The 14,000-nt window shown below is 43.0% G+C and overlaps 1 protein-coding gene across 1 annotated transcript in view; it reads left to right on the plus strand.

Moving 5' to 3' along the window:
• LOC130296816 (collagen alpha-3(V) chain-like) overlaps window positions 1-14,000 on the plus strand; it is a 22,310-nt gene continuing 8,310 nt past the window's right edge. The window contains exons 1-7 of the mRNA XM_056548807.1: window positions 1-63; window positions 1,429-2,042; window positions 9,320-9,395; window positions 10,762-10,853; window positions 12,068-12,121; window positions 12,332-12,496; window positions 12,595-13,041. Coding sequence (XP_056404782.1) covers window positions 1,635-2,042; window positions 9,320-9,395; window positions 10,762-10,853; window positions 12,068-12,121; window positions 12,332-12,496; window positions 12,595-13,041 — 1,242 coding nt within the window. The 5' untranslated portion in view covers window positions 1-63; window positions 1,429-1,634. The remainder of the gene's footprint in view (window positions 64-1,428; window positions 2,043-9,319; window positions 9,396-10,761; window positions 10,854-12,067; window positions 12,122-12,331; window positions 12,497-12,594; window positions 13,042-14,000) is intronic.

The following is a 14,000-nucleotide window of genomic DNA, read 5'->3' on the forward strand; positions in this document are numbered from 1 at the left end:
ACCTGATCAGGATCCAGCAGGCTCCAGCGAAGATCCCAGGTCCCCAGGCATCTTCTCCTGCAGGTACGGCCTCCATCTTCTTCCCAGATCCCCTTGACATCCAGGGGCGGGCAGAACGGGGGTTGCCATGGCAACCCCCGTCCTGTGCTGCCATTGGTCAGAACAGCCCGGAATTGGAGAAAATCGCATGTCTGAATTGACATGCGATTTTCTCCGATCGCCGACATGGGGGGGGGTCTCAGGACCCCCCTGAGCGATGTGCCGGGGTGCCTGCTGAATGATTTCAGCAGGCATCCGGCTCCGGTCCCCAACCGGCTAGCGGTGGGGACCGGATTTCCTACGGGCGTATGGAACCGCCCTCGGTCCTTAAGGACTCGGAATGCAGGACGTATCCATACGCCCTGTGTCCTGAAGAGGTTAAACATACAATCACAATTTTGACTATACCTTTTGTGTTAGGAGGGTATCCTCACAAAGGACGTTATGAAGATACCCTTAGGAAATGAAAAGTTATGGAGCTCACTGAGATGGGCTATCAATGTAATTTGTAGGTACAGTTAATTGTTGGAGGTGCTAACTGAAGACCACTCTCCTAGTAACTCATGATATCAGTGTATACACTAAAGGGGTAAAGCTTCTCTTTGATCTCCTTGAGGAGAGCACCAAAAGGAGCGTGAAGACTTATAGGCCATGCAAGCTCCACTTGGAAAAAAATATGCAAAGAAGATTTCCTCCAGAAGAAGGGGTGGCACCAGAAGGTAAGCTCCCTTCCTTCTGGAGGAGGGATACTTTGCATGTACAATATACAGTAATGCAAACAAAGCCTCGAAATCACTAAAATGCACAGTAGCATGAAAGGATTTTCTTAGACTAAAACAGGAATGGCCTAGGCTTTGGATACACCATCACTATTTGATTAATAGGGTCCGACATCAGGGTGTTTTATATATATATATATATATATATATATATATATATATATATATATATATAAAATCCAAAATCTTTGGTCACTTTGTATACCCTAAATTTTTTTTTAGAAAAAGCCATCAAAAAGTCCCAGCAAAACAAAAATGGTACCAATAAAAACTACAGACCATGGCACAAAAAATTAGCCCTCATATAGCCCTGTATATGGCAAAATAAAAATGTTATAGGGGTCAGAAAAGGACATTTTTAAACATACTAATTTTTGTGCAAACAGTTATAATTTTTAACAGAAGTAAAACCAAATCAAACCTATATAAGTTGGGTATCATTTTAATCGTATGGACCTACACACACTCATACTACCCGGAACCAATTACCAGTTTTCAATAGACAAATGTATTCAACATACATTGGTTTCAACATACAGTGCTCCTCCTAGAACCATTTAATATCGTATGTTGAGGGACCACTATATTATGGTTTACTTTATTTCCCTAGGCACAGATGTGGAAGAGGATGACTGGGAGGATGACATCAAGCCGACTTCTCCAGCACAGGTCTTTCATCATGAAGAACTTCCTGAAGATGTCACAGAGCTGAAGGAGGATGACTGGAAGGATTTTATCAAGCTTACTATTCCAATAGAGAGCAATCATCATGAAGAACTTTCTAAAGATATCAGAGAGCCAACTGAACTGCCACTGATGTCTACAGACAAGAATGAGAGTAAGCATTTGTGGAGGAACTCCAAAGATTCTCAGGAGACAGCAAAAGAAATTCCCATAGATGCGGAGGAGGAAAAAGGTGACCTAGAAAACTTTCATCGTTCAACTAGATTAAAAGATGCAGAAGAAGAAGATGATCCAGAAAACTCCAAACTTTTAACTAGCCCTCCTGTTGTGGGGAAAGAAAAGGATAAACCAGAACTACCGGCGCCTTCTACAAAAACACAAGATGCAGATGAAAAAATGGAAAAAGAACACCGTGCACCTTCCATAAGACCACCAGAAGTAATGGATGAGGAGGAGACTACGCATCCCACCACTAAGAGAAAGACAGCGCGTTTAGTAACACCTACCCCCCATAATGTTGATGGCAAAACTTCAAGGAAGGTAACGTGCTCTAGATCTAAGCTAAGGATAAGTCACACAAAAAAGACACATTACCAGTGACCAATACTTGACATTTTGTTTGGTTGGGTCCCTAAGAAAGAATTTGTGACCATAGAGAAGCTTTTATATGTTGTTTTCCTTACTAATATATTTTTAACAAAAATCGGATGGGCGAAGGGTACAATCTTCCCAATCTAACAGGTATCCTGAAAGTTTAATATATCATATTGGGATCAAGTAGGGACAAACAAGCAGAAGAACTCTTATTATCTACATTTACTCTTGTGGTTAAAGGGGTTATCCGGCCAAAGACATCTTCTCCCCTATCCAAAGGATAAGGGATAAGATGTCTGATCGTGGGGGGCCTGCCTCTGGGACCCCCTGCCATCTCTGTGCAGCACCCACATTCTATGCAGGGCTGATGCCCCCTCATGACGTCACACCAAGCCCCCTCCATTCATGACTATGGGAGGGGGCGTGACGGGCGTCACGCCCCCTCCCATAGACATGAATGGAGGGGGTGTGGCATGATGTTACGAGGGGATGTGGCATTACATCACGTCCACACAAAGAGCTTTCTGAGACTGGAGACGCAGTCCAATTGAATGTGGGTGCTTCTCTTTGGCCGGAAAACCCCTTTAAGCAATAGTCCCACCCATGAGGAGCATAAAAATACTTCTAACCTCTGTCTGTATGCTCTGTTACGGTACATTAATATCATAGAGGGGGGGTCATCATAGAGATGCTGATTCAACTAAATATGGGCTTCTTTCACACTGCTGTTGTGCTCTGTCCAAAAACAGCCATTAGGCTCTCCATTTTCTTTTTTTCCTTTAACGGCTGTTATCAGGACGGGGAAAAATTGGCAACATCGGGTCCCGATGGATCTCATTGACTATAATGGGGTCGGTCAGGCACCATTGTTTTTTAGTGGGAGTAGCGGGAGAAAAAGACGGCACATGCAGTAATTTTTCTCCCGCTATTCTCCCCTTATTTTTTAATGTCTTCTGACTGCGGGGGTCACAACGGCAGTCTGCAATACCAGACATGACCTACAAACAAGAGGGGTTCTGTTTGTTTTAGGAACCTTTTTTTTTAAATGCCCCTATTTTAATATTAAGACTTTCTGATGACCTTAGTTTATTACAATTTCACAATGGGATATCAATGACAGGATCAAATCTGAAAAAAAGATTAATTAGGATTGGGGGGGGGGGGTGATAATCATTGACTCATATGGCAATCTAATGAGTTTTAAATAAAAGTTCCTATGTGGCCCAATAGAAAAAGGGGTACGCCAAGGCCCTTTTGTAGATATCTATAGTGTTGCTCGCGAATATTCGCAATGCGAATTTTATTCGCGAATATCGCATATTCGCAAATTCGCGAATATTCGCGAATATAGCACTATATATTCGCAATTACGAATATTCGTTGTTTTATTTTTCGAATTTTCGCACATGCTAATTTTGGTCTATGCTAATTTTTGCATATGCTAATTTTCGCATATGCGAAAATAAAGCGCGAATATTACGAATATGCCAATTTAGCGAATATATGACGAATATTCGTCCATATATTCGCGAAATATCGCGAATTCGAATATGGACTATGCCGCTCAACACTAGCTATCTACATATTGTGAATATTGTTAAAGGGGAACTCTGCTGGAATAATTTTTTTTTTTCTTAAATCAACTGGTGCCAGAAAGTTAAACAGATTTGTAAATTACTTCTATTTAAAAATCTTAATTCTTCCAGTATTTATCAGCTGCTGTATGCTCCACAAGAAGGTCTTTTCTTTTTGAATTTCCTTTCTGTCTGACCACAGTGCTCTCTGCTGACACCTCTGTCCATGTCAGGAACTGTCCAGGGCAGAAGAGGTTTGCTATGGGGATTTGCTTCTTCTCTGGACAGTTCCTAACATGGACAGAGGTGTCAGCAGAGAGCACTGTTGTCGGACAGAAAGGAAATTCAAAAAGAAAAGAACTTCCTCTGGAGCATACAGCAGCTGATAAGTACTGGAAGGATTAAGATTTTTAAATAGAAGTAATTTAGAAATCTGCTTAACTTTCTGGCATTAATTGATTTAAAAAAATAAGTAAAATGTTTTCCAGCAGAGTACCCCTTTAAGTATGTTTCCCTCCCAGATATGGTTTTATAGGTTTTCTGTAGAAATATATGACTCCACATCTCAGATTACTAAACCCAGCCCTAAGGGAGACATTTTTGCAGTCATACTAATCTGAAGAATAATTACCATACACAAAGAAGGAGCAAAGTCTTATGATAAGGCATACACTGTTACACACTCTTATTGTACAGTCATGGTAACACACACACACACACCTGTTTGTGTTATGGCAAAACATTGTTCTTTTCATCAATTCTCATAATTTGTACTAGATTTTTTTTTTTCTCTCACAAAAATGGTTGGAAAGAGTAAGCATACAATTTGGTCTGCATTTTTGTTTTATAGTTAAATAATTAAAGGAGTACTCTGGTGGAAAACTTTTTCTTTTTTTTTAAATCATCTGGTGCCAAAATGTTAAACAGATTTGCAAATTACTTCTATTAAAAAAATCTTAATCCTTCCAGTACTTTTTGGAACACAGTGCTCTCTGCTGACATCTCTGTCCATTTTAAGAACTGTCCAGAGCAGCATATGTTTGCTATGGGGATTTTCAGCAGAGAGCACTGTGCTGGTGATGTCAGCAGAGAACTCTGTGTTTCAAAAAGAAAATAATTTTCTCTGTAGTATTCAGCAGATTATAAGTACTGGATGGATTAAGATTTTTTAATAGAAATAATTTACAAATCTGTTTAACTTTATGGCACCAGTTGATAAAAAATAAAAAAAAGTTTCCCACCGGAGTACCCCTTTAACCCCTTAACGACGCAGGACGTATATTTACGTCCTGAGCCGGCTCCCGCGATATGAAGCGGGATCGCGCCGCGATCCCGCATCATATCGCGTCGGTCCCGGCGCTAATCAACGGCCGGGACCCGCGGCTAATACCACACATCGCCGATCGCGGCGATGTGCGGTATTAACCCTTTAGAAGCGGCGGTCAAAGCTGACCGCCGCTTCTAAAGTGAAAGTGAAAGTGACCCGGCTGCTCAGTCGGGCTGTTCGGGACCGCCGCGGTGAAATCGCGGCGTCCCGAACAGCTGATCGGACACCGGGAGGGCTCTTACCTGCCTCCCCGGTGTCCGATCGACGAATGACTGCTCCGTGCCTGAGATCCAGGCAGGAGCAGTCAAGCGCCGATAATGCTGATCACAGGCGTGTTAATACACGCCAGTGATCAGCATTAGAGATCAGTGTGTGCAGTGTTATAGGTCCCTATGGGACCTATAACACTGCAAAAAAAATGTAAAAAAAAAGTGTTAATAAAGGTCATTTAACCCCTTCCCTAATAAAAGTTTGAATCACCCCCCTTTTCCCATAAAAAAAATAAAACAGTGTAAAAAAAATAAAAAATAAACATATGTGGTATTGCCGCGTGCGTAAATGTCCGAACTATAAAAATATATCATTAATTAAGCCGTACGGTCAATGGCGTACGCGCCAAAAAATTCCAAAGTCCAAAAAAGCGTATTTTGGTCACTTTTTATATCATTAAAAAATGAATAAAAAGTGATCAAAAAGTCCGATCAAAACAAAAATCATACCGATAAAAACTTCAGATCACGGCGCAAAAAATGAGTCCTCATACCACCCCATACATGGAAAAATAAGTTATAGGGGTCAGAAGATGACATTTTTAAACGTATAAATTTTCCTGCATGTAGTTATGATTTTTTCCAGAAGTGCGACAAAATCAAACCTATATAAGTAGGGGATCATTTTAACCGTATGGACCTACAGAATAATGATAAGGTGTAATTTTTACCGAAATATGCACTGCGTAGAAACGAAAGCCCCCAAAAGTTACAAAATGGCGTTTTTTTTTTTCGATTTTGTCGCACAATGATTTTTTTTCCGTTTCGCCGTGCATTTTTGGGTAAAATGACTAATGTCACTGCAAAGTAGAATTGGCGACGCAAAAAATAAGCCATAATATGGATTTTTAGGTGGAAAATTGAAAGGGTTATGATTTTTAAAAGGTAAGGAGGAAAAAACGAAAGTGCAAAAACGGAAAAACCCTGAGTCCTTAAGGGGTTAACACAGCACAAACTTAGATAGACTTTAAATGTGCCAGGTATGTCACAGCGGCTTAGGCTGTTTGATACGTCTCTCACTTCTTTAGACTGTCTAGTCTAAGTTTGTACTGTCAAATTTAACCTCTTAAGGACCCATGACGTATGCATACGTCATGGGTCCCGGTCCTGCGATATAACGCGGGGTCACACGGTGACCCCGCATCATATCGCGGCGGGCCTGGCGTCATAGTGAAGCCGGGACCCGCCTCTAATAGCGCGCGGCACTGATCGCTGTGCCGCGCGCTATTAACCCTTTAGCCGCGCGCTCAAAGCTGAGCCGCGCGGCTAAAAACGAAAGTAAAAGTGCCCGGCTAGCTCAGGGAGCTGTTCGGGATCGCCGCGGTATAATCGCGGCATCCCGAACAGCTGTAGCACAGGAGGAGGTCTTCTTACCTTCTCCTGTGCTGTCCGATCGCCGAATGAGATCCAGGCTTGAGCATTCAATCGCCGAAAACACTGATTGATCCATTCCTATGGAGATGGATCAATCAGTGTAAAAGATTAGTAAATGCAATGTTATAGCCCCCCCTATAGGAGCTATAATGTTGCTTAAGAAAAGTGTAAAAAAATCATTAACCCTTTCAATTATCCCTTCCCCTAATAAAAGTTTAAATCACCCGGCATTTCCAAAAATAAAAAAAACATTATGTAAATAATAATAAAAATAAACATATGTGGTATCGCCGCGTGCGGAAATGTCCGATTTATAAAAATATACCGCTTTTTAAACCGCTTGTTCAATGGCGTACGCGCAAAAAAATTCAAAAGTCCAAAATAGCGCATTTTTGATCACTTTTTATACCACAAAAAAGTGAATAAAAAGTGATCAAAAAGTCTGATCAGAACAAAAATGGTACCGCTAAAAACTTCAGATGACGGCGCAAAAAATGAGGCCTCAAAGCGCCCTGAACACAGAAAAATAAAAAAGTTATAGGGGTCAAAAGATGACCATTTTAAACGTATAAATTTTCCTGCATGTATTCGTGATTTTTTTCGGAAGTGATACAAATTCAAACCTATACAAGTAGGGTATCATTTTAACCGTATGGACCTACAGAATAAAGAAAAGGTGTCATTTTTGACAAAAAATGTACTGCGTGTTTTTTCATCAATTTTGTCGCACATTGATTTTTTTTCCCGTTTCACCGTAGATTTTTGGGTAAAATGACTAATGTCATTACAAAGTAGAATTAGTGACGCAAAAATTAAGACATTATATATAATTTTAGGTGAAAATTTTTAAGAGTTATGATTTTTTAAAGTTAAGGAGGAAAGATTGAAAATGAAAAAACGGAAAAAGCCCGGGTCCTTAAGGGGTTAAAGGGGTACTCCGGCGGAAAACATTTTTTTTTTTTTTTTAAATCAACTGGTGCCAGAAAGTTAAACAGATTTGTAAATTACTTCTATTAAAAAATCTTTACCCGTCCAGTACCTTTTAGCAGCTGTATACTACAGAGGAAATTATTTTCTTTTTGAATTTCTTTTTTGTCTTGTCCACAGTGCTCTCGGCTGACACCTGATGCCCGTATCAGGAACTGTCCAGAGCAGGAGAAAATCCCCATAGCTGCTCTGGACAGTTCCTGACAGGACAGAGGTATCAGCAGAGAGCACTGTGGACAAGACAAAAAATAAATAAAAAAAGAAAATAATTCCCTCTGTAGCATACAGCTGCTAAGAAGTACTGAAAGGATTAAGATTTTTTAATAAAAGTAATTTACAAATCTGTTTAACTTTCTGGCACCAGTTCATTTAAAAAACACCAGAGTACTTGAAAAGGAGGGCAAAAAAGCAGGGGCCTCCAGCTGCTCCAAGAGTGAATGGTGAACAATTAAAACTTCACATTTATTTCATCACTTAAAACCAAAGGATATCCATCATAGATAAAATACACAAGGAAACCGACGTGTTTCGAGCCAAATCTGGCTCTTAGTCGTGCCATGACTAAGAGCCAGATTCGGCTCGAAATGCATTGGTTTCCGTGCAAAGGAAAAGTTTCCCAGTTGCCCATAGCAACCAATCAGAACACTTCTTTCATTTTGCAGAGGCCTTGTTAAAAATGAAAGAAGCGATCTGATTGGTTGCTATGGGCAACTGGGAAACTTTTCCTCTGGACAGGTTTTGATAAATCTCCCCCATTGTCTCTGTATGAATCTGTACACTGTGAGCTTCCCCTAGTGGTGGCTGTAGACAGCGAGAGTTTTATCACTTAGGCTAGGTACACACTACGGAATTTCCGCCTGCAATTCCGCTTTGAAATTGCAGGCAGAAATTCTGCTTATTAAAATGTATAGTGTAGTGAATGGATTTCCGTTCACAAATTCACACTTCGGAATTTGTGAAGCGGAAATTGTGAATGGAAAATCCACTTGAAAATTTCTGCCTGAAGAATGACGGAAACACTCGCGGAACACATTGCAGTCTATTGGAGACTGCAGTGTCCGCACGGTCCTAGCGCCGAGTGATTCAGTCGGCGCTGGCCGCACTCGGAATCTCCGGGCGGAAATTTTATGCCTGGAGATTCCGCAGTGTGAACCTAGCCTTATAATGGAAGGCAAGAGATTTGGATCTCTGTCAAAATAATGAACAATAAATTAAATATTATAATATAATAAAGAAAATGAAATGTCCAACGCACGTAGATCCAACGGAGCAATTTATTAGAAGATAAAAACCTCAGTACATTGACATAGTGGGCACAGGTGACGCGTTTTGGCCCACCTGATGGTGGGCCGAAACGCGTCACCTGTGCCCACTATGTCCATGTACTGAGGTTTTTATCTTCTAATAAATTGCTCCGTTGGATCTACGTGCATTGGACATTTCATTTTCTTTATTATATCATAATATGGTGGTGGGCCGAAACGCGTCACCTGTGCCCACTATGTCCATGTACTGAGGTTTTTATCTTCTAATAAATTGCTCCGTTGGATCTACGTGCGCTGCACATTTCATTTTCTTCACTTTCCGTTTCTGGCACTGCCCATGCCAGTCCGGGCGCATTGGCTTTAGAGGATGAGAGCTGGGACTACACCTATACTTTTACATTATGATATAATATCTTATTGCTTACAGGCTAATATGGAAGAAACCACCCCATCGCTGCCACCAGTATTAGTAACTCAGAAGAAACACGACAGAGGGGACATGGGTGAGAAAAAACTACATCGTTCAACTCAAACCTAACAAAAAATATTCCAAAATACAGTGATCCCTCAACTTACAATGGCCTCAACATACAATAGTTTCAACATACAATGGTCTTTTCTGGACCATTGTAACTTGAAACCAGACTCAACATACAATGTACGGACAGTCCAGATCGGTGAAACGTGTCACAACTGGAGGAACTGACCAATCAGAATGGACATTTTACTGGTAAAAACCCTGTATTACTGAAGTGCATGCACTGACTGGCTGTCTGTTAGCGCCCCCTACAGTACAGGGAGGAACTACAAGTTCTGTACTACTCCTTACCTGTGCCAGGGTTAGCTGCTCCTTTGGACACCAAGTAAGGGTGGCCCCATTTGGGACACTGTGTGTACTGTATAGGACCCTAAAGAAGCTCCTGTCCTCTACATAAACCATTGTTTCCCAACCAGGGTGCCTCCAGCTGTTGCAAAACTACAACTCCCAGCATGCCCGGACAGCCAACGGCTGTCCGGGCATGCTGGGAGTTGTAGTTTTGCAACAGCTGGAGGCACCCTGGTTGGGAAACACTGACATAGACAGTGATTACAGCACCCAGCAGATCTTTCTTACTTTTATATGTAAAGATTTGCATTATCTATATTACTTATCTACTTATTTATCTTTAATCCTCACTTTTTCCTATTTTTGGATGACAATTTGGTGGCTTCAGAACCAATTACCAGGTTTCCATAGAGTTATGGTCTCAACATACAATGGTTTCAACATACAATGGTCGTTCTGGAACCAATTAATATTGTAACTTGAGGGACCACTGTAGTTTTCTTCCTTTTTGGAGAGGTCTGACTAATGCTCATTGCCAAAAAGCACCCTGTTCCTGAAACACTTCTTATGAAAAAAAAAATGTTCAGCTCCCATTATAGCTATCTGAATTACTGTATATTTTTTTACATATTTTTACCCGTTATTCAATTATACAATTTCTATGTACTTTAATCACTGACATGCCTAATTATTGGTGAAAACTTTTGCCGATATATTTCTTCAAGGGGTACTCCGCTGCTCAGCGTTTGGAACAAACTGCTCCGAACGCTGGAGCCGGCGCTGGGAGCTCGTGACGTCATAGTCCCGCCCCCCCACTCATGACATCATAGCCCCTGCCCCGCCCCCTCAATGCAAGTCTATGGGAGGGGGCGTGACGGCTGTCGCGCCCCCTCCTATAGACTTGCATTGAGGGGGCGGGGCGTGACATCATGAGGGGGCGGGGCTATGACGTCACAAGCTCTCGGCACCGGCTTCAACATTCGGAACAGTTTGTTCCAAATGCTGAGCAGCGGAGTACCCCTTTTATATCTGTTTCTTTCCAGGTTCATTTTCACCCATAAAGAATGAAGACCCCAAGGTATTTGAAGTTATCGAGAGGGTTTTGGAAACCGATTCTCAGACAAGTCCACAGACAGTAATACACTAAATGTGAACTCTTGATGGTATTAGATGGTGAAAACCAGGGCTGGGACAAGAGCTAGATAAAGTTGGCCGCCGATGGCCGCCAATGAGGGTGCAAACTGAATCACTTGCTACAGCCAGTTGGGCGCTAAGTCCTAAGTGAAAAAGGCAGAAAACTGTCCATCTGACAGCTACGTTCAATTTAGGGACTGAAAGTATGGAGGGTATGGAGAATGTATTAGGGATCGACCGATTATCGGCATGGCCGATATTATCGGCCGATAATCACGATTTTGGGCATTATCGGTATCGGCAATTATCTTGCCGATAATGCCCCGCCCCCGAACCGCCCCCACCGCACCGCGACCGCCACCCCCTCGACCCGCCGCACCGCACCTCCGACCCACCGCACCGCGTCGCACCCCCCACCGTGATGCTAGGCGGTATACCGGTATTGATTTTTTCCCATACCGCTATACCGGTCGGGCCCCTCCCCCACCCTCCGAGTGAATAAAAAAATTAAACTTACCCGTAATGGGGGTGGTCCAGGCCATCCTTCCTTCATGTAGTGTCCGGGGGCGTTCCGAGTGGAGGGTGGTCCGGTCCGGGCTGTCCTTCTTCTCCGGCGGGCCTCTTCTCCACTCCGGGCAGGCTCCGGCCTAGTACGCTGCATAGACGCCGCTACGCCGTGACGTCAGATGCGTCGCCGCGCACGGGCGTCACAGCGCAGCGACGTCTATGCAGCGTACTAGGCCGGAGCCTGCCCGGAGTGGAGAAGAGGCCCGCCGGAGAAGGACAGCCCGGACCGGACCACCCTCCACCCGGAACGCCCCCGGACACTACAGGAACGATGGATGGATGGCCCGGAGCACCCTGGCAGGTAGGGGAGAGAAGCGGGTGGTGGCGGCGGCGGCCTATGGCCCCGCAAAAGCCACTGCAGATCATTGATTTAAAGCGCCCGCTTTAAATCAATGATCTGCAGCGGTGTCGCAGGGGGTTAAATAGCCGATAACTTATACCGAAATATCGGTATAAGTTATCGGCTATCGGCCCTAACCTGCACTGATTATCGATATTGGTATCGGGCCTAAAAAAACGATATCGGTCGATCCCTAGAATGTATATTCTTACATCCTTGTCCTAGGCACCAAGAAGCCTTGTCCCACCCCTGGTGAATACTATATAGTCCATTTGTCAAGATAATCAACATTTTATTTCTTACTTCAGGGGAACCTCTCTCACTGTACCTGTCCTGTAGTACCAGGACCCCAAGGACCAAAGGTCAGTAATGTCTTCTGCACTAATAGACTAAGTAACAAAACTGTTGAACAGAAGAAAATGTTGGCTTGATGCCTATCCAAACACGTGCCGTCACATAATTATCTTGTATATCTACTAATATTCCTATCTATATTTATCTTAGTGTCATTTCAGTTCACATTAGGATACACTTAGAATTTGTAAGATTGTTTACAACTCTGTATTTATTAGGGAGACAAAGGAGATCCTGGGCTACCGGGACTTCCAGGTAGTCCAGGACGCATTGGGGAACGAGGGCCTGTAGGACTACCTGGCCCACCAGGAACACAAGGCTCTCCAGGAATTCCAGGACTGCCTGGTACAGCAGATATCTTTAGTGATTTGCAGGAAGAAAAGGTAATTGTGTTTGGTGAAAGTACAGTGATATATTTAGCAAAGAAAACATTTGTAATATACAAGTCTTCTAATGTCCAGATTTTTTTCCCTCTTTGCAGGCTTCAACACTCCGAGGTCCTCCAGGACCTGAGGGCTATCCAGGACCTCAAGGTCCCCAGGGCTTTCCTGGAATACAAGGACCTGAAGGTCCACAAGGTCCCCCAGGGCCACCAGGATCTCCTGGTCTGCCAGGATCACCTGGATCATCAGGGCTAAGAGGAGACCAAGGACCTGAGGGCATTCCAGGGCCTAGAGGATTTCCAGGCCCCCCAGGGCCTCAAGGTGTTGAAGGCCAACAAGGACCAGTAGGTTTACGAGGACCAGAAGGACACCAGGGTCCACAGGGTCCCCAAGGAACTCAAGGTCTGCAAGGACAACCAGGAACAGAAGGCAATCCTGGTCTGCCAGGACAACCAGGCATGCCAGGTGTGGAGGGGCCTCAGGGACTGCCAGGCCTTCCAGGAGAAATCGGCATCCCTGGCATTGAAGGACCTCCTGGACCAAAGGTAAAAAAAATATTTTTTGTGCTTACTAAAGTTGAGCGAACTTTTCAAAAGTTCAGCTAGGTGGGCTTGCCAAATTTTTCAAAAAGTTTGGTTTGTGGCAAACAGGTTCTTCACATTAACACATGTATAACTGTAATGTCCGTTTATTTTTTTTGCATTTTTCTGTTTTAGGCTCTGTTCAGACCTTGTTTTTCAAGCTTTCTTTTCCAGGCGTGGAAGAGTTAAGCCTTTCACCCATGTGCTAGGCGGGTGTGACTATATAACTCCAGCTCAGTCTGTATTCTAGGTGGCTGGCTATTGAGTGCAATACACTTAGTCTGCTTGTACTATAATGCTGCTATGATGTCTGTGCATTATACTTCTATGTCTTCATGAGCATGCACCTTGTATTTATCTTGTATGATTATCTGAGTTTTTAGCCATAGTTACATAGTCTTGTTTATTGTAGTTTTTAGTCTGTGTTACATTAGTCGGTTTTAGGATGTGTTTCCATTCTTCTTTGTCTGCGTTCACACTGTTAGAATCCTGTCCTATTCCTTCACATTGTGGAGTTTGGTTTTGACATATATCCTGTTTTGAATCTCGAGAAATATCCTGTCTAGTATTCTGACCAGAGTTCCTCTACGTTGTAGAGTTTGGTTTTCTTGTATCCGTTTTTTATGAAGTTTCATGTATTATATTTCTGTTTCCTACTAGGTGAGCATCCTGATGGCACAGTGGTGTGGGCCCGCTGGCCAGTAATCTATTTGGCTTTATTATTAATGGCTACTCTTTTTGCCTGTTTATATTCTGTCCTGTTAGTACTTGTATCCTTTCTGGTTGTCTGGTAGTTTTCTGTTTCTGGCCTGTGACCGACTATGTTTATTATTTGTTTTTACATCACTTCACTGTAGCGCAGGGAGAGACCGGTGCCAAGTTTTCGATCCATCGCTTAGGATGGATGGGCAAGTAGGCAGGGA

The sequence above is a fragment of the Hyla sarda genome, chromosome 12, assembly GCF_029499605.1.
Source record: "Hyla sarda isolate aHylSar1 chromosome 12, aHylSar1.hap1, whole genome shotgun sequence".
Lineage (NCBI taxonomy): Eukaryota > Metazoa > Chordata > Amphibia > Anura > Hylidae > Hyla > Hyla sarda.